Source organism: Neoarius graeffei, chromosome 14, assembly GCF_027579695.1.
Source record: "Neoarius graeffei isolate fNeoGra1 chromosome 14, fNeoGra1.pri, whole genome shotgun sequence".
Taxonomy (NCBI): domain Eukaryota; kingdom Metazoa; phylum Chordata; class Actinopteri; order Siluriformes; family Ariidae; genus Neoarius; species Neoarius graeffei.
Window position 1 is genome coordinate 22,768,036 of NC_083582.1, and position 21,296 is coordinate 22,789,331.

Sequence of the window (21,296 nt, forward strand, 5' to 3'; positions counted from 1 at the left end):
AATGCCACCCTCATCACCTTTTTGTTTGTTTTTATTAGCTGTTTTTTGTGTGTTTTTTTTTTTTTTTTAACTCCTTGTCTGCTAACACTAAAGAAACCCCTTAAACATAATGCACAATAAACATATGATAAACTACAGTCTGGGATTTATTTATTTAACTATCCATTTTTTGCCCCATAGATCCTCTACAACAGGACCATGGTGCAACTGGGCATCTGCGCATTTCGCCAGGGCATGATCAAAGACGCTCACAATGCCCTGCTGGACATCCAGTCGAGCGGCAGGGCGAAGGAGCTACTCGGCCAGGGCCTGCTCATGAGGAACATGCAAGAGAGAAACGCGGAGCAAGAGAAGATTGAGAAGAGGCGACAGGTACGATTAGAGTGCTGTGGATCGTAACAAATAATACTAGAGTAGATTTTTCATTAAAGGAGATACGCAGAACCTTTATTTTTAAATACGTTTCTGAGTGGATAGTATCTCCATCCTTGACTCTTGTATGCTGTGTAAATGGGAATAAAAAATATATATATTTTTGAGAGTTAAAAGCGACCGCAAAGTTGGCATTTGCGCTGCCCTGCTGAGCCAGCCAGCCCTGAGTGTGTGTGACGTCACAGCAGGAACCGGTTTTAAGGCCAAGGCCTTTGACAGCTATAGACCAAAGTCATATAAATAAAATTTTATGGTGAAAGTAAGAAATACCGTTACTGACTTGCTCAACTAAGACTGATATGACTTCATTGATTGTGGGTTGATCCTCATTTAAATAGGATAGGCGTTATAACTTGTGCAATATACATGTACATGCATGCATTCTCACTGATAAAACTTAAAAGGCTAATTAAATAATCAGATGAACTGAGACAGTCACATTCTGAAGCAAATTAAATAATCTTATACCGGTAACTTAAATACACAATCTAAATGCAGGTAAACAAGTGTTGTTTTTGTTGTTTTGTATCCAAATAAGAGTCGCAGCTTACCCGTCTGTGTTCTTGCTTCTTGAAGGCAGACCTTGTGGCCAGTTGTTTTGAAGCAATCAGACTTTCAGTTGTTCGTTCAGTTCTCCATTCATTCGCTTCTTCCACGTAAGGGTGAGAGATTGTTGCTGAGGCAAGCATATCCAGTGGAGAATTCAGATGGCTGGTCCACTCATTCTCCATTTTCTCCATACTGAGTACTCCGCCATTACTGCTCAGCTCAGGCAATTACTAAAACCCGGGACGGGACGTCACCGGTTTTAGCAACAACTGTGGGAAGGTCACTGCTCGAGTGATAATGTCACATTCTGTCCTGGGTTTTAGCAACAACCCTTGGCTCACATTCTGGGCGAACTGGTACAACTGAACTTAGTTTCCTTTTCTTGTAGTTTTCTTTTCCTTTTACTGTTGGTACTGCACCTTCTTTCAATATAGGCTTATAGCCAATGCTCCTCAACGGATCAGAGGTTTCGTACAAGTCATCAGTAAAATGTGCAGAGGAGAGACCACTTCGTAGGCACCCAATGTGCCCGTGAACTAGTTGCAAAACGCGTCCAAATCTTTGCAGTTTGAACATTCTTGGGCCATGAATGCAATATAAATCCACCTTCTGTTGTGTTGCTGCACCCGCCAGCAACATATCTACGTGACGTGGCAGTAAATTAGCTCAAAATGGAAGCTGGAAGTTGCAGTCAGCTCTGTGTTTTAGTATAGCGGAAATGGCGATGAGACCGATAGCCTTCCTGCAGTGACGTCACAGATGTCAAGGTCATTCACTCAGACCGCGACCTGTATGAATCACTTTAATCGTAAAAAATTACTATATTAGATTTATTGTTCACGCTTAAAATTATTCCTATGCCATTTTTGAGGTCTCAAGGCATTTATAAACAAAAAGTGAGGCTATGGTTTTGCTATCTCCTTTAATGGATGTTTTCTAAATGGAATGGTTTTGGAATCATGTGGGATCACATAAAACCTATAGTGATATAGCACATTGAACAGTAGACCATTTCACAAAGTGGTCTTAGAGAAATCTGGATGTATTTAAGCTGAGGAAGCCTGAGAGAGAGTTTCAGTGGCAAGGAAAAACTCCTTGACACGACATGAAGAAATACCTTTTTTTAGGAACCTGGATGACACGGAGTAGTGAGATTTATAAATTATTAGTGTATGGAGGTGTAGAGTAATATTGGACTGTACTGGGTATGATGAAAGGAAGTTCTGTATCATCTTTGATTTAATGCAGTAGTTCTTGTGTTCAAGTCTACATTATACAGGTGAAGAAAGAGTAGGACTTGGGCATAGACTGTTTCTGGGAAGTGCAAATCTTTACAGTATCTATATCAGACCATCAACAGCATCAGAAAGTGAGTCACGAGTACAGAGTCTAAAAGCAGAAATAAAGCTCTGAGGTTAAGCTCAGGGCCCCTGAAGGTCATTCAAGCCAGTTTACCATCATTGCACTTAACCCTCTCTGCTCCAGAGAGCAAACCCTAGTGCGAAATGAGAAACATGTGGTTCAGTGCACCACTCATAATGGTCCCTGTATATTTACTATTAGTCTTAGATTACTATGGGGCATCCCTGTGAATGATTTTGCTTTGATAGAAATGAATCAACCTGTCTGATTTGAGTCAAGAATCAAAATATAGCCACAGACTTGACTTGTCTCATATCTTGCGATAGGACGATGTTAATCAGAGCCAGAATTGTGCACAAAATTTACTCTTGGTTGTGTTTCTCGCTCAGGTGCCGTTCCACATGCACATCAACCTCGAGCTGCTGGAGTGTGTGTATTTGGTGTCAGCCATGCTACTGGAGATCCCCTATATGGCAGCACACGAGTTTGATGCCCGTCGCCGCATGATCAGCAAACAGTTCCATCACCAGCTGCGTGTTGGCGAGAGACAGCCACTCCTGGGTAAACGCCTGAGTTCTTGAGTTGTTGCCATGTTTCATTTTAATAGTCTAAAAGTGCTGTAAGTAGAATGCAAAAGAATGTGCATTCCCAAAAGCTTGACTCAAATTATCCTTTTTATTTATACATGTTGTATACATGCGTTCCTCATACTTGGTCACGCTACAACTGAAATCGGACCCATTCTCTTTTTCCAGGCCCTCCCGAGAGCATGAGAGAGCACGTAGTGGCTGCAAGCAAAGCCATGAAGATGGGTGACTGGCGCACATGCCACTCTTTTATCATCAACGAGAAGATGAACAGCAAAGTGTGGGATTTGTTCCCTGAGGCACAGCGTGTACGTGAAATGCTTGTCAGGTAAAAACCACATTCATGATCATCATGTCCTAAATGGATGATGCAGTAGATAAAGTATGCTTACTTTGCTTTATTTCTGAGCTCATGTTAATTAGTCAGTTGCATGCTTTATTGTAAATGAAAATGGGACAAGGGTTACTTCTGGTAACTAGTTAACAAACTTCTATGTACTGGAGTATGGGATAAATTGGATAATTATAAGCAATAAAACTCTTGGCGGCATGATGTTTAGGAAAATAAAACACGGTTGATTGTTTTCCCCTAACAGCACATCCTGAAGTATTTTATTCCTCTTATTCCACAACACTTTGGCAACAATTATAAAATATCTTATTAATTGATAGAACAACACGTGATGCTTTTTAAGTTTGTCAAAGTCCTTCCCATGTCACAAGGTGCATCAGACGGTGCCGAGTTCCGTTTCTATAGCTCTCAGCCTTTCACTATTCTATAGCTAGGGTTACAGGGGGGCTAGTCCTTTGGTAACTGCCAGAGGTTGACTCCCTACTCGCATCTGTATTGCAATGTGCCTCGCCAGGTGGCAGTAGGTGCCATTTTTATGATGGTCTTCGGTATGACTCGACTGTAAATAGAACTCACGATCTCCCGGTCAAGAGGCAGATAGGCTAACCGCTAGGCCAGCTTGCATCCTTTTGTTTGTTTCAGTTTGTAGTTGCATTTAATTTTGTGGATCAACTGTGAAGCATGTTGTCACTTGCGTTGTAGCAGCTGTAAACAGTCAAGCTTTTTAACATTTTAAGCTATTTTTCTAATTCTACAGGAAGATTCAGGAGGAATCATTACGTACCTACTTGTTTACCTACAGCAGTGTGTACGACTCTATCAGGTACTGCTACAGTGAGCTGTGTATATATCTAGACCGTTTTGCGGTGATAATGCTACATGACATGCATGTGTGGGGGTTTGTTTCCACAGTATGGCGACTCTGTCTGAAATGTTTGAGCTGGAGTTGTCCACAGTGCACAGCATCATCAGCAAGATGATCATCAATGAGGAGCTTATGGTAAAGGCCGAACTGCTGGCTGTCATTGTGGATTTGCTCTTTTTAAGCAGTTTTGATTGGATTAGAAATCTAATCCGTATCTCTCTTGCAGGCATCTCTCGACCAGCCGACTCAGGCGGTGGTGATGCACAGGACAGAGCCCACGTGCCTGCAGAACATGGCGCTGCAGCTGGCAGAGAAGCTGGGCGGCCTGGTGGAGAACAACGAGCGCGTCTTTGACCTGAAACAGGGTGTCTATGGAGGCTACTTCAACAGAGGTGAGGAACAATAAACAGAAGGACAGAATATAAAGCATCTGTATGCATATGAAGTACGAATACTGTAAAGTATTATCAGTGTACAAGAGGTTCAGGTGCAGTAAAGTAACAAGTAAAAATAACTACACACCGTTTACACGATGTATCACATAACTATTGAAGTGTGGCATTCTGTGAAAATGCATCGGATGTCACTGAGAAGTAAAACGCATCATATGCTATTTATTTGTCGCTACTGCCTCGTATAGAGGCTGTAGCCACTGTCGTCGTGTTGTAAGAATGAGTGTAACAATCGAGCACTGCGCATGCGCATCGCCAGAAAGGTGAATCATGATTTCGCGATATGAACAGTTGATCTCACGTTATCATTATGTTGTAAGAATATGTTGGACTTATTTTGAAATGCTGACTGACTACCTTGCACAAATCAGCTTTTTTCTCTGTTAATCAGCCTGTGCGCTCCCTCGAGCTGAGCCGTTGCATGAACAAGTGTGTGAGCGAGCAGTTCTGTGCGCACTCAGCAATAAACACGCCTGACTGCGTAAAGGATTAAATCATTTTATCAGTTATACCGTTCTGTAACAGAGTAAACATTCACACAGAAGGGAGTTTTGTTTATAACTATAATATTCTGTTTTCAGTGCCGTTCTGCAATTATTTATTGCAGGGAGTATTAATAGATCTTTATAAAATGGCAGGATCACGACCTTTCAGGAAGCTGTATGAGGTGTTCAAAGATCACAAGATCTGTTTATTTCACAAAATGTGCATCTCTGTTTAATGTTACGATAAGCATCAGAGTTTTGTTGTGGCTACTTCAGAGTAAAAGTTAAATGTATAATTAGTCAAACTTCTGCTATTCACGTTAATTTTTTATTTTAGAGTCTTTTACACTACACTTGTGAAACAAAATGTGCTCATCAGTATTAAATAATGCTTCTAAAACAATTCATGAACGTGCTTTCTTACTATTTTGAAAATTATAGTTCACAGCACTGTATTTTGAACAAAACACAGTAAACAAAATTGGTAACCAAAATACTACAAGCCCTTGGTGATGAGGCTAGTACAATTGATATACATGTATGCTATATTTACTGTATGGACATGGTATCAGAAAACAATTTTATTTATAAGCAGTAGCCACATGTACCCATAGGTACCTATTTTTTCAATGGCATCACACTGAGAGGCAAAAATGTCTCCATACTGGGAGCAGACTGATGGGTTTGAGGAGCAGTAATGTGACTTCACTTAACACGATTATTCAGACAAAGTGTTTCTCTGCTAATAATGCTACTTATATACTGAGAAATTCTAAGACACTCGCATCTAATTTCTCATTTTGCTTAACAGATCAGAAAGGAAGTTACCAACAGAAGCAAGGCTACCAGAGAGGTAGGTGTATTCATGGACTGATGCACACAGACATACACATGCAGCTCCAGCATATAATGCAGTGCAACATTTTGAATATTTAGTGCAGGATCACGTGGAATTCCTCTTCTGTTAGGTTTTATAGTAAATTGTAACCTTAACCTCAGAGCAGTGAAGTGAGCCTGGTTTAAGCCAAGCTGGGTTTGTTCACACACGAGTTTAGATTGTATTGCAAGTTATTTTTTTATTGATTAAAAAGCATGCTGTACTTTTTAAAATTCCTTTATAGTTACAGTTCATGTTCTGGAACGTCCATGACAAGTTAATTCTTATGATTTATGTGACCTGTACAGCTATAAGCAGTTGTTCCTGTCATTATATAAAATACAGTGGATATAAAAAGTGTACACACACTGTGAAAATGGTAGGTTTTTCTGATGTAAAAAAAAATGAGACCACAATAAACAATTTCAAAACTTTTCCCACCTTTAATGTGACCTACAACCTGTACAATTCAAAAACAAACAAAAATCTGTGGGGGGGGAAACAAACGTTCAATAAGCTGGTTGCATAAGTATGCACACCCTTAAACTAATACTTTGTTGAAGTACCTTTTGATTTAATTACAGCATTCAGTCTTTTTGTGTAGGTGTCTATCAGCCTGCCACATCTAGACTTGGCAATATTTGCCCACTCTTCCTTGCAAAAGTGCTCCAAATCTGTCAGATTACGAGGGCATCTCTTGTGCACAGCCCTCTTCAGGTCACCCCACAGATTTTCAATTGAATTTAGGTCTGGGCTCTGGCTGGGCCATTCCAAAACTTGTAATGTTCTTCTGGTGAAGCCATCCTTTTGTTGATTTTGATGTATGCTTGGGGTCATTGTTGTGCTGAAAGTTGAAATTCATCTTCAGCTTTCTAGCAGACACCTGAAGGTTTTGGGCCAAAATTGATTGGTATTTAGAATTGTTCATAATTCCCTCCACCTTGACTAAAGCCCCTGTTCCAGCTGAAGAAAAAAAAAACTCACAACATGATGCTGCCACCACCATGCTTCATGGTGTTCTTTTGGTGATGTGCAGTGGTTTTGCACCAAACATACCTTTTGCAATTGTGGCCAAAAAGTTCAACCTTGGTCTCATCAGGCCATAACACATTTTCCCACATGCTTCTGGGAGAGTTGATGTATTTATTATTATTATTTTTTTTTTTATTTTTATTTTTTTTTTGCAAAATTTAGCCGGGCCTGGATGTTGTTCTTTTTAAGAAAAGGCTTTCGTCTTGCAACCTTACCCCTTAGTCCAGACATATGGAGAATATGGGAGATAGTTGTCATATGTAGTACACAACCAGTACTTGCCAGAAATTCCTACAGCTCCTTCAGTGTTGCTGTAGGCCTCTTGCCAGCCTCCCTGACCAGTTTTCGTCTGGTCTTTTCATCCCTTTGGGAGGGACGTCCAGTTCTCTATAATGCCACTGTTATCCCATGATTTTCTCCTCTTCCTGATGACGGTCTTCAATGTGCTCCATGGTATATCTAATGCCTTGGAAAAAATTTTTGTACCCTTTTTTTGTACTGATCCCTTTCAACAGTGAGATCCCTTTGATGCTTTGTAAGCTCTCTGTGAACCCTGGCTTTTGCTGGAGGATGCAACTAAGTAAATGTCTGAACTTTATTTGGGGTTAATCAGTCATTTTAATTGATGGCAGGTATGAACCCAAAAAGACCAAATGCTGTAATTTAAATCAAAAGCTGCTTCAACAAAGTATTAGTTTAAGGGTGTGCACACTTGTGCAACCAGCTTATTGTACGTTTTTAATTTTTTGTTCCCCCCCCCCCCCCCCCCCAAACAGATTTGTTTGTTTTTGAATTGAGTTGTACCAGGTTATAGGTCACATTAAAGGTGGGAAAAGTTTTGAAATTATTTATCATGGTCTCAGGTTTTTCTGATGTAAAAAATTATCATTTTAACAGGGTGTGTACACTTTTTTTATTTTTATTTTTTTTGAACAAGGTCTTTTTATTTGAAGTTTTCACTGTATACAAAATACAAACAGAAACTAATCCCTGGACACCCCCCCCACCCAGCCACCCACCAGACCTGTACCGCTAAATTAAAGATAGTCATCTCATGTACTTGTTGATAGGGTGAGTCAAGTAAGCAAACATAGCAGAGATAGAAAAAAAAAAAACATATATATGACAATAAAAGTAAGGGGTTCATATGTATTACAGGGTTACATTTTCTGCTTCCATTTGATCCACAAAAGCCAAGAAAGGCTGCCAGGTTGCGTAGAATTTCAAAACAGACCCTTGGAGAGAGTATCTTATTTTTTCTAGCTTCAGATGTTGCATAGTGTCTCTGATCCAGTGGGATTATGAAGGGGGAAGAGGGTCTTTCCACCTGAGCAGGATCAGACGTCTGGCCAGTAGCGTACAAAAGGCCATCATATTGGACTTAGAATTACTTAAATTCACAGCCTGTGAAGTGACACCAAATAAAGCAGTAAGAGGGGATGGATCTATCTGTTCCATTAATATTTTAGAGAGAGTATTGAAAATTGACTGCCAGAAGTGATGTAGTTTTGGACATGTCCAAAACATGTGCAGTAGAGTTGCATGAGCTTGCTTGCATCTATCGCAGGTAGGGTCTAACTCCGGTCTAATTTTGGACAGCCCGACCTTTGACCAATGAAGCCGGTGCACTATCTTGAATTGTACAACTGTATGTCTTTGACAAATAGATGATGTGTGAATCCTCCTAATAACTTTCTGCCACACTGCATCTGGGATCTGTTCACTTAAATCCTCTTCCCATTTGTGTTTGAGATAATCTAAAGTTGACAAGTTAAATAGATTGAGAAGGCCATATATCTTACCTATAATCTGCTTTAAGTTTTTCCCCATCTTGAAGATGGAGTCTAACAAAGATACCTGGGGATATAAGGGGAAGCAGTTGGAATGAGAGGCAATAAAGTTTCGCAATTGTAGATATCTAAAGAAGTGGGATCTAGGGATATTAAACCTATTTACTAATTGTTCAAAAGAAGCAAAATTATTGTCTACATATAGATCCTGCAATGAATGTATCCCACTCCTGAACCACACTCCAAAGGTTCCATCTGACACCGAGAGAGGAAATATGTGATTTTTTTTTTTTTTTTTTTTTTTTTGTTATCGGAGCAAAAAGGGAGAGGCTGTTAAGAGTAAATGCTCTCCTGAACTGGTTCCAAATTTTTACCGAGTGTGCCACAACAGGGTTAAGGATATAATAAGAAATCTGCTTTGCTAATGGGAGTTTGGTGCACAATAAAGCTGGTAAGGAAGAGGGTCCACAGGAAGTATGTTCCAAGGTTAGCCATTTAGGGGTGTTTGAGCTGTCTAAATCTGACATCCAAAACATCAGTGCTCTAATGTTGGCTGCCCAATAATAAAACAAAAAATTAGGAAGAGCCATACCACCCTGAAGACGTGGTCTGTGCAATATGCATTTCCGTATCCGTGGGTTTTTTTGTTCCAGATAAAGGTCGATATGAGCTTGTCTATGGAGCTGAAGGAGATTTTGGTCAGAAATATGGGAAGGTTCTGAAACAGATAAAGGAACTTGGGTAATACATTCATTTTGATGGTATTGATCCTTCCACTCAGGGAAAGGGGCAACAGATCCCAACGTTTAATATGCTGTTTCAGACCATCTAACAGGGGTAGAAAATTAGCCTTATATAGGTCTTTGTAATTATGTGTAACCCAAATTCCCAAATATTTAAACTTTGTGTTTATTTTTAAAGGGGTTGAACTGAGAGAGATGTCTGCAGATACATTGATCGGCATTAATTCACTTTTTTGCAAATTTATTTTATAACCTGATATCTTGCCGAAATTTTTCAGTGTGCCCAGCAGTTTAGGGAGACTTAACAAGGGATCTGAAATATATAGCAGCAGATCATCTGCATAAAGCGATACCTTACACTCTAATCCCCTTCTCTCGATTCCCTTGATATTAATATCCTGTCGAATAGCTAATGCTAGCGGTTCTATGGCAACTGCAAATAAGAGCGGAGACATTGGGCAGCCTTGTCTGGTGCCTCTTTGTAGTTTAAAATAGGGAGAAAGATTATTGTTAGTACGTACTGCTGCCATTGGGGAGGAGTGGAGAACTTTAATCCAGGACATAAATTTTGGACCAAAGCCAAATTTTTCAAGAGTGTAAAAAAGGTAGTCCCACTCCACCCTATCAAAAGCTTTCTCAGCATCAAGAGATAGTAAAATCTCTGGAGTGTTAGATGGGGAGGGACTATAAAGGATATTAAAAAGGCATCTAATATTAAAAAATGAATATCGGTCTTTCATGAAGCCTGTCTGATCAGCTGAAATAATTGAAGGAAGGGCTACCTCAAGACGTTAAGCCAAGAGCTTTGCAAGAAGCTTTACATCTGTATTCAAAAGGGAAATCGGACGATATGAACTACAGTAAAGGGGATTTTTATCTTTCTTTAAAATAAGGGAAATAGTTGCCTCTCGCATTGTTGAAGGGAGAGAATTTGAAGAGAGTGATTCCTTGAAGACGGATAGAAGAAGAGGGGCAAGCGTTACTGAAAATGTCTTAAAAAACTCTGATGGGTAGCCATCAGGCCCCGGAGATTTGCCACTTTGCATCTTCCCAATTGCCTCTGTGACCTCTTCAACGGAGATGTCATCCTCTAGCACATTGGCTAACTCAGGATCTATTCTGGGAACATCGAAATTGCAAAAGAACTCATCTAATGCAGACTTATTCTGTGGTGATTCAGAGGTGTAGAGGCGGGAATAATAACGAAAAAAGCAAGAATTTATTTCCGAATATTCTGTATGTTTTAGATCTTTTTCATCACCTGTCTCAGATATATACTGACTGGCAGCCTTCTGACGTAACTGATGTGCTAAAATTTTCCCTGCCTTTTCTCCGTGCTCGTATGAACTATGTCTGGACTTTAAAATGAGGTTCTCTGCTTGGCGTGTTGAGAGGAGGTCAAACTCTGTTTTAAGCAATAGGTGTTGTTTGACTATAATCCGAGGGCAAGTGGCTATACTTCGCATCCAGTTTAAGAATATCATCTGCCAGCTGTTTAAGACGCTTAGTCTTAGCTTTCTTCCGCATTGCACAGAAAGAGATAACCTGTCCCCTTAAGTATGCTTTCAGCGATTCCCATACTGTAGAGAATGACATTCCTGGTGTCTGATTGTGGGCAAGAAAAAATTTAATTTCTGTGTTAATAAAATTTACGAAAGTATCGTCTGCGAGAAGTAACGGATTAAGTCTCCATGGGCGATAGCTAGAATCTGCACTGGGAATGCATAACTTCAAATTTAAGGGAGCATGATCAGAAATAACTATTGGCTGATATTCACAGGCAGTTACCATTGGAAGGAGTTTCTTATCAATAAAGAAATAATCTATCCGTGAAAAAGTTTTATGGACCAGGGGAAAAAAAGGAATAGCCCCTAGATGTAGGGTTGAGGAAACGCCAGACATCAGCTACACCATAAGCCTGAAGGAAGAGTTGGATTGTTTGTGCTGACTTTGATTCAAAAGAAGTGTTAGAGGAGCTACGGTCTAAATTTGGGGAAAGTACACAATTTGTATCCCCACCTAGAATGAGGTGACGTGAATCCATGTTAGGAATCCGAGAGAAGGTGTTAATAAAAAAGGTCTGGTCATCCCAGTTAGGGGCATAAATGTTAGCTAAAATAACGGGGAATCCGTACAGTTGACCCACTACTATAATATAACGCCCCATAGGGTCTGACACAGTGTCAGAAATTACAAAAGGAATATTCTTACTAATTAGGATTGCCGCTCCCCTTGCTTTAGAACCAAAGTTAGTGATATGCTTGTCCTATCCATCCACCTCTCAGTCTATGACGGTCAGTAGTGCGGAGATGAGTCTCCTGAAGGAATGCAATGTCAGCTTTAAGATGACCAAGATGTGTTAATACCCTCCTGCGTTTAACAGGATGGTTCAGAGATTTCACATTCCAACTTACAAAGTTAACAATGCACCCTGAACTCATTCCTAAATTACTTGTATTAGCCATTAGGAGTCATGTTGGCCAATATTCTATAGATACTCCCCAAAGCCTCAACAAGACAGAGTTTAAAACATGGAAGACAGTCAAAAATATAGCCAAACAAGATAGGTCTGGTAGGTTCCCAACCCCTGCCACCTAACTGAACACGGCGGCTGCAATACCCTTCATAAGCAAAACCACACATTAAGTGATGGTAATGGGGAACAACTTGGTGTCAGATAGGCTGGCCCTTGCCCAACCCTGCACTTAAAAGTAGAACCAAAGAGAAGTGCAACAAGTCTTTAAGCCACATGCCCGTGGAGCAACATCCCATGCAATACAATAAAAAAAAAATCAAATAAATAAGAGTAGGAAAAAAAACAATCAAATATAGAAAGAATATACATCATAAATAAACATATGACTCTGGGCATGTACCTATGTACAAATTTGTAATCAAAGATATCCATAAGTACCACTCAACTGTAAGATCCTCTATACCCTTGACCTTTAAGTCAAAGAGAATAACCAAATAGTAAAACAAGTTTGGGTGCTTATTCATCTTTAAGCAATCGGTGTGGGATTACATGTCTAAGCATGTATACAAATGAAAAAAAAACATTATTGACAAATTTGTACTCACCCCGTAGTATAAGAGAACGATAGTATTATAATATGTAAATCAAGAATATACAAACAAAAAAAGTAAGTAGTCTTTGAGTGGGACTATCGAACCGTCCATATCCTAATGTCTGTCCAAAAGAAAGGAGGTGAGAACAAAACCTCACTGTCGTCACTTCATAACATCCGCTGCCGGAACAATAGTCTTAACGTAGGCCATCGCCCTCTCCGGGTCCAGGAAGTCTTTGCTATCTCCGTTGTAGGAGATGCGGAGTCGAGCTGGGAACATAATCCCATAGCGGATCCTTTGTCGACCTCGGAGAAGGTTCCTGACGTTGTTGAAAGCGGCCCGGGCCTTAGCTACGCTCGCGGTGTAGTCTGGAAATATAGCCACTGGGTCTCCCTTGTACCGGAGTGGGCCTCCCTCTCTGGCTCGGCGCAGTACATCGATGCAGTCCTGATAGTAATGCAACTTGGCGACAATCACCCGGGGTTTTCCATTGGGCTTTCTTGGTGCAAGTCCTCTGTGAGAACGATCAACCAGAATATCCTTATCCAAATACAGAACTTCCTTTAGTAGTTTAGAGACTGAAGCAGTGGAGCATGAGCCAGGCTCCTCCGCAACTCCCACTATACGAACATTGCATCGTCTCATTCGCCCCTCCATGTCCTCTGTCTTCTCCCTCAAATTAGCCAACTCTGTTTTAAGCTCAGCAACCGTCGCTTGTAGCGTGGTAACCTCACCCGACCAAGTTGACAAACCTCCCTCCATGTCGCTGATGGCGGCCTTCATGTTGTCCATGTCGGAGCGGATGGCCGCAGTGCTGTTAGCAATTTCAGACTTGACTTCTTTCAGCTCGTTTTTAACGAAGTTTAATTCATCAGTGAATGCATTCTTTAGCTCGGTTCTAATAATAACGGAGATATCTGCCTTCAGTGAGGAGATGATATCCGCTTTCAGGCCCTCGGGATCCATTTCTGACTCCGGCTGTGACGCGCTTATCCTCTCACCGCTGACCTTATCACCTCAAGCCGCGGTGATTTCGGGCCCAGCGCTTGTAGGGCCGCAGTATTTATATTTACGGAGCTTGGTTGCCATTGAAGTAATGCGGACAGTTTAACTCTGCTCCAGGGTGTTTCGGTTGCGGTAATTAATGAGATTTGCGACAAAACTACAGAAAGTGCACTTTAAAATAATATTTTTTGAAAAGTTAGGCAAGAACTCAACACAACAGGTCTTACTCCATTGCCAGCTCACTAGCGCCCCCCCCTTTTTTTTTATTTTTTATATATAACCACTGTATTATTTTCTCAGCGGTCTCCGTAAGAAATCCTGCATTCTGATTGGCTGTTTTTCCGGTCTGTGGAACAGTCCATATTTCCGTATCTCTGACCATGGTCTGAGCTCTTTTATCTTGGCTGAGATTTTCAGCTTCACTTTTGTAACTTTGTTTTTGCACAGTTGCTGAGAGTTTCATCTCATCTCATTATCTCTAGCCACTTTATCCTGTTCTACAGGGTTGCAGGCAAGCTGGAGCCTATCCCAGCTGACTACGGGCGAAAGGCGGGGTACACCCTGGACAAGTCGCCAGGTCATTACAGGGCTGACACATAGACACAGGCAACCATTCACACTCACATTCACACCTACGGTCAATTTAGAGTCACCAGTTAACCTAACCTGCATGTCTTTGGACTGTGGGGGAAACCGGAGCACCCAGAGGAAACCCACGCAGACACAGGGAGAACGTGCAAACTCCGCACAGAAAGGCCCTCGCCGGCCACGGGGCTCGAACCTGGACCTTCTTGCTGTGAGGCGACAGCGCTAACCACAGCACAGGCACGCCCCTGCTGTGAGTTTTTCATTGTAATTTCCTGACAGTAGCACTAAAAAGTGGCTTCGGACCAAGACACGCAGCACAATGAAAGTGAATTTTACTATCCTGATGAAAATGACAAAACATGAATGTTGAAAAAGAGAAATCCCAGGAAAAAGTGAAACGAGTTTATGAGCGAAGTTCAGAATTTTATCGAGCAACAAAGGCCAGAAAACACAAATAAAACTGCTTATGATATAAATGTGTGGAAAAGGCAGCTGCAATCATTCGGTGAGCACAGAAATATTGAAGACATACCTGGGGAAGAGCTCAACATCCTTATCTGCTGCTTCTTCATGGAAATAAAGAAGAAAGATGACAGCCACTACGAACCCACTACCCTGACAGCATTTCATCGCAGTCTTTAGCACTATTTTAACGACCATGGTTCAAAGCTGGATATCCTTAAAGGCAAAGGGTTTTTGAAATCCAGGGAGGCCCTGTCGTCGAGAAAGAGGCAGCCAGTTCATGAATTTTGAAAGGGTAGTCTCCCTCAAGTGGCTCGTCCATTGACCAAGGTGGAGGAAGATCTGATGTTTGAAAATGGCTAATTTGGCAAGCACAACCGTGAGTCTCTACAGTGAACTGTTTGGTGGCTCCTTGCACTGCATTTCGGATTCAGAGCTAGAGACAAAAGTTGGAAGTTGAAATGAGGAGATGTACAACTCCAACGTAATAGCGAAACTGGGAAAGATAAAACTACAATATGTAGCCTTATTCGCTATCGTTGGTTTTGTTTGATGCATTTTTTTCGTAAGCGCTGAAGAATCAATTATTTTGTAGTGGAGAAAATAAAGAAGTTATTTACCGGCTCAAGGTTGGTCCATATAGGGGGAAAAGCTGTGACCGAGGTCTGGAAAATGCCGAAACCCAAAAATTCACAGGCACTATGGAATGTAGTTGGTTCACACTGGGCTGAAATATAGATGCTGGAAGTTGGTTAACTCAGTAAAATGCAGATGCACAGCAGTGATCAAAAACAATGGTTATGCAACTAAATAGTTCAGTTTGAGTAGTTTGAAGAGAAAAATGTTGACACCCCCCTCTTTTTTTTTTTTTTTTAAACAGCTTACTATTTTTTGCTTCCTGTAAAAGAATAACACACTTGATAAAATTTGTTAAGGCTTTGATTTGGAATTGAATGTGTAATGTTTCCACTACATTTGAGATTTGGAAGTAAAAGCTAATTATTTAAATAAAATTTGGCTGTTTTTTTTTTTTTTTTCCTGGTATATCAGAGATATTCTATTCAGCTAGCATGATACTGAACGAGTCAAAGACAATAAATATTGGCTGGCTTTTTTGTGGTATATCAGAGATATTCTATTCAGCTAGCATGATATTGAACTCGTCTTTGACTCATTCAGTATCATGCTAGCTGAATGAAATGCACCTGATATACCACAAAAAAAAGCCAGCCAATATTTATTTATTATTATTAATTCCTTTCAGGTGTTCAACGCGTCTTTCAAAATTCTCTCAAAATCTTCCGTATTTAATGAAACAAACCTGGCGGTCATGTTTGTTTACAAATTGTCACAGTCGCGTGGAAGTTTTATCTGTCTCTTTTTCCAGTTTTTCAGTGTCGGTTGGCTTTTTTTTTTTCTTGTAAATATCCATGAAGAATATCTACCAAAAGGTAGCCTTTCAGGCGTTCAGCACGTCTTTCTCTGTCCTGGCGAACAAAGAAATGCTTGTGCGCATGTGCAGCAGAAATCTCTCATTGGATATTTGCATCAGCTCTGACATGTTATGTCGTCATGTCTTGACAACCATGCAGTATCGTAAATCATATTGAATATTCATTCCCCATTGGGTAGAGTGATGTAATACATGTAGGATAAGCGATATGCTAACAGTATTCCATGCTCTCAAACTAAATGAATGAAACCCACTAGAAGGAAGTAGAATATGTATGTTATTTGAGAGAAAACTGTTCTGTGGATTTAGAGGAATATGCATCTGTGGTCACCAGCTACATCAGTATGTGTATTAATGACATTGTCCCCACCAAGCGCTGCAAAATATATCCTAACCAGGTTCAGTGCTGTGTTTATGCCATAATATAACATGCCTGAATGACTATCGCCCAATTGCACTCACTTCAGTTGTAATGAAGTGTTTTGAGAGGATAGTCATGTCATACATCAAAAAGGACGTCCCAGACACAATAGACCCCCTTTAATTTGCATATCGTCAGAACCGTTCAACTGATGATGCTGTCAATGCAGCCATCCACACAGCCTTGCCACACCTGGAACACAGAGACACCTATGTTCGAATGCTGTTTGTAGACTACAGTTCAGCCTTCAACACCGTCATCCCCAGCAGTCTGACTGAGAAGCTCTCCACCCTTGCACTGACATCCTCCCTCTGCTGCTGGGTCCTGGACTTTCTCACAAACAGACCCCAGGCTGTCAGAGTCGGTACCAGAACATCCAGCACCAAGACAGTGAGCACAGGGACCTCCCCAAGGTTGTGTGCTCAGTCCACTCCTGTACACCCTCTTCACCTACGACTGCACCCCCACCCAGAGTAACACTTCCATCATCAAGTTCACTGATGACACCACTGTCATTGGGCTGATCACCGGTGGAGATGAGAGAGCCTACAGGGAGGAGGTGGCTCAGCTGGTCTCCTGGTGCTGGGAAAATAACCTCTCCTTGAATGCTGAGAAGACCAAGGAGATGATTATTGACCCGAGGAAGAGAGACCAGCACGCCTCACTGCACATCAACGGGACACAGGTGGAGAGGGTGAAAACATTTAAATTCCTCGGAACTCACATCAGTGAGGATCTCACCTGGACACACAACACACAGCAGACCATCAAGAAGGCTCAACAGAGACTCTTCTTCCTGAGGAAGCTGAGGAAATTTGGACTGTCCACCAAACTCCTCAGCAACTTCTACAGGTGCACAGTGGAGAGTGTTCTGACAAATTCCATCACTATGTGGTACGGGAACTGCACAACTCAAGACAGAAAGGCTCTCCAGCATGTCATTAAAATGGCACAGTTCATCTGTGGAGCTGGCCTCCCCCCACTACAGGACATTTACAACACCCGGGTCACAAAAAGGGCACAGAGCATCATCAGGGACCAAACACACCCACCACACAGACTATTCACGCTCCTACCATCTTGCAGACGCTACAGGGGTGTGAAAGCAAGGACTACTAGACTGACGAACAGTTTTTACCCCCAGGCCATCAGGCTTTTGAACCACGGATTATAATCACCATCTACCTCTATATTAGCAATTTTGCACAAGACATTGCACAGTATATCTACCTCTGTTTGCACTCTTTTTTTTTTTTTTTTTTTTTTTTTTTTTTTAAATATTATCTTTGTTTTTCATTCTACTATTATATTTTGCAGTCCATATGTGTGTGCGCATATATATATATATATATATATATATATATATATATATATATATATATATATATAAATAAATAAAAAATATTTCTTTTTATATTGGTAAGCATAGTTTGGTCAGGCAGTTGCAAAATAATAATTTCATTACCCAATAATAAACCATTGTCTGTTATTGTGTATATGACAAACATATTGAATCTTGAATTTACCAGCTGGGAGGTCCGTATTGTGAAATACCATGACCGAGGTCTTGAAAGTACTGACCGAGGCCAGTATTCAAGGCCGAGGTCACGGCATTTCACCATATGGACCGACCTTAAGCTGGTAAATATATTTATTTTTTTCTTTACCAAATTCTAACAGAAAATGAGAGCACCCGAAAGGGAAAACCGAGCCAACGCGAGCCGCCATTTTGAATCCTCATTCACGGCTGTAATGCAAATTGCTTCCTCCTCGGTATAAAAGTGCACTTCCATGGCAGGAAAAAAAAATACATTTTGCCACCAATGTCGTCCCCTATTTATACAAAATTGAGTCATTCAGGATTCAGCTATGTTTTTGCTCGGCGTTGGCAGCAGTTACAGGTTTTTAGCTTTCTCCTGCAATGTTTTTCTTCTTCCTCAGGGTAGTAAAACTCGCTTTCGCTGTGAAGACTGTCATCACTATCCATGATGTAAAATTAATGTTATTCTCCTGAGAAATGCTGGCAAAAAAATTCTAAGATTTTTGATAATCTCATTTATTTATTTTTTTAAGTCTTATAAATAACCCCTCCTAGAACTGCCACCTTATTGTGGTGGAGGGGTTTGTGTGCTTGAATGATCCTAGGAGCTATGTTGTCGGGGGCATTACGCCCCTGTTAGGGTCTCCCAAGGCAGACAGGTCCTAGGTGACAGGCCAGGCCAAGAGCAGTTCACCAAAACCCTTATGGATAAAATCAAGGACCGTGACGTCGCCCGGTATGGTGCAGCCGTGGGCCCCACCCTGGAGCCAGGCCCACTGCTGAGACTTCCATGCTCAGACTGCTGCCTCCGCGACCCGGCCCCGGATAAAGCAGAAGAAGACAAGACGAGTCTTATAAATAAATCTTATTTTTTAAAAAAAAGATAAATGTTGACAAAAATTGCTACTGTGTTGTGAACGAGCGAGTCGCCAGAGGTCCTACAATACGGACCCGCTCGCCAGCCAGAGCGCAGGATTTGATGGAAATCGGACCGCGAAAAAATAAATGTTTTTATTCCATCAAAAAAGTGTCCTGTATGCATAATAGTTCACTTTTCACTTTTTTTAAATGCACTACTATTTATTTGAACACAACTGTACATAAATGAAATGGTGTTCAGTGTGCCTGCTTTAATATCTGAACTTTGACTGTTCTGTCATGGCTAATTGTTTTTCTGTTCTTTCTCCCTCTCAGATCAGAAAGGTTCCTACCAGCAGAAACAAAGCTATCAACGAGGATCCTACAGGAGCCAGAACCAGGGCTCTTATTGAGTTCAGTTAGAGCAAATCTCTCATTCCTTTCTCACCTCTGCGCACTTCCATCATCTCCACTGCTTCAAAATATCAGCATATTTTAACACTTTTATGCTAGTGCAGTTATGTAGCTGGAACAACCATCTTGCCAGATTTTTGCAGTTACACTTGACAAGATTTGCTTCCTGTTAGTTGATTTGAATGCATTAAGGGTGGAGCAGATTTTAAAGTTGAATATGACTAGGCAGGGGAAAGCTTTTTTTTTTTTTTTTTTCTGTGATGCTAGATATACTTGAAGAAACAATAAATATTATTCAGTTGATAAAACTGCTTACTTGTTGTTTTGTCAATTTGTGGTTTATGGTAGGTTTTCTGTATTTGTTCTGTATACATTACTTATTTTTTATGATGTTTTGACTCATTTATTTCTTCATTTGAGGGCGTTCACATAAACAGCAACACTGCTTCCTACTGATGAACTCTCTGCCACACACAGGTCACTGCGAAGGTCATTGAGTTTAACTATGTTTTTAATATTCACTCCTTTACAAACAACCAGCATGAATGAGGGAGTGTGTCCTGAGCAAGTTACAAGTCAGAGACCATTTGAAACCAATAATTTTATATTACCTGAGCACAACTGTATAATATACTGGTATAAATACTATTGAACCCTGTTCACAGTTTGGGGGTGAGTATAGTGTCTTGCAAAAGTATTCCCCCAGGTGTTTGTCCTGTTTTGTCGTAATACAAGCTGGAATTAAAGTGGATTTTTACGGGCATTAATCAGAGATGCAACAGACACCAAAGAGAAAACAGAAGGAGCTGCAAAGATCCACAGCGGAGATGGGAGTATCTGTCTATAGGACCACTTCAAGCTGTACACTCCACAGAGCAGGGTTTTATGGAAGAGTGGCCAGAAAAAAAAAGTTTGCCCAACAGCATGTGGCAGATTCCATACATATTGGAGTAAAGTTCTCTGGTCAAGTGAGACTAAAATTGAACCTTTTGGCCATCCTGGTAAAATGCCATGTGTGGTGCAAACCCTGAGAACACCATTCCTACAATGAAGCATGGTCGTGGCACCATCATGCTGTGGGGATGTTTTTCATCTGCAGGGACAGAAAAGCTGGTCAGGATTGAAGGAAAGATGGATGGCACAAAATACAGGGCAATTCTGGAGGAAAACCTGTTTGAGTCGGCCAGAGGTTTGAGACTGGGACCGAAGGTTCACATTCCAGCAGGACAATGACACTAAACGTACTGCTAAAGCTACACTGGCATGGTTTAAAGGGAAACATTTAAATGTCTTTGAATGGTCTAATCAAAGCCCAGACCTCAATCTAATTGAGAATCTGTAGCAAAATTTGAAGATTGCTGTACACCAACGCAACCCATCTAACTTGGAGTTGGAGCAGTTTTGCCTTGAGGAATGAGCAAAAATCCCAATGGCTAGATGTATTAAGCTAATGGAGACATACAGCGTATCCCAAGACTTCCAGCTGTAATTGCAGCAAAAGGTGGCTCTACAAAGTATTGACTTTGGGGGTTGGATACCTATACACACTTATGTTTTTTCATCTTAAATATTGTTTATCTCACAATTAAAAAAAAGTTTGCACATTTAAAGTGGTAGGCATGTTGTGTAAATCAAATGGTGCTAACCTCCCCAAAATGCATTTTAATTCCAGCTTGTAATGTGACCAAACAGGACAAACACCAAGGGCAATGAATACTTTTGCAAGACATTGTAGATCTATGTCTAGTCAGTCCTCCGGGTTTGTCCTATAATTTCAAGCAATGTCAGGTGGCTAAAGTTACCAAGAAATCTCTCTAGCAAAAGGATTAACTAGTTGGCTACAACATAGATGCCTGTTAGCAGTGCAGCTAGGGAGCATCAATATTACCCTTATTTTTCTTCATTTCACTGACTTGGAGAGAACATATGAAACACCTAAACCAAGGTTCTTGTTGCATTT

General features: G+C 40.8%; 1 protein-coding gene across 1 annotated transcript in view; it reads left to right on the forward strand.

Annotated features, from left to right (window-relative positions):
- Positions 1-19,644, forward strand: part of eif3c (eukaryotic translation initiation factor 3, subunit C) — a 56,685-nt gene extending 37,041 nt beyond the window's left edge. The window contains exons 15-22 of the mRNA XM_060939427.1: positions 181-372; positions 2,733-2,904; positions 3,099-3,258; positions 4,040-4,105; positions 4,195-4,282; positions 4,374-4,539; positions 5,896-5,937; positions 19,259-19,644. Of these exons, the coding sequence (XP_060795410.1) occupies positions 181-372; positions 2,733-2,904; positions 3,099-3,258; positions 4,040-4,105; positions 4,195-4,282; positions 4,374-4,539; positions 5,896-5,937; positions 19,259-19,335 (963 nt within the window). The 3' untranslated portion in view covers positions 19,336-19,644. The remainder of the gene's footprint in view (positions 1-180; positions 373-2,732; positions 2,905-3,098; positions 3,259-4,039; positions 4,106-4,194; positions 4,283-4,373; positions 4,540-5,895; positions 5,938-19,258) is intronic.
- The last annotated feature ends 1,652 nt before the right edge of the window (positions 19,645-21,296 follow it).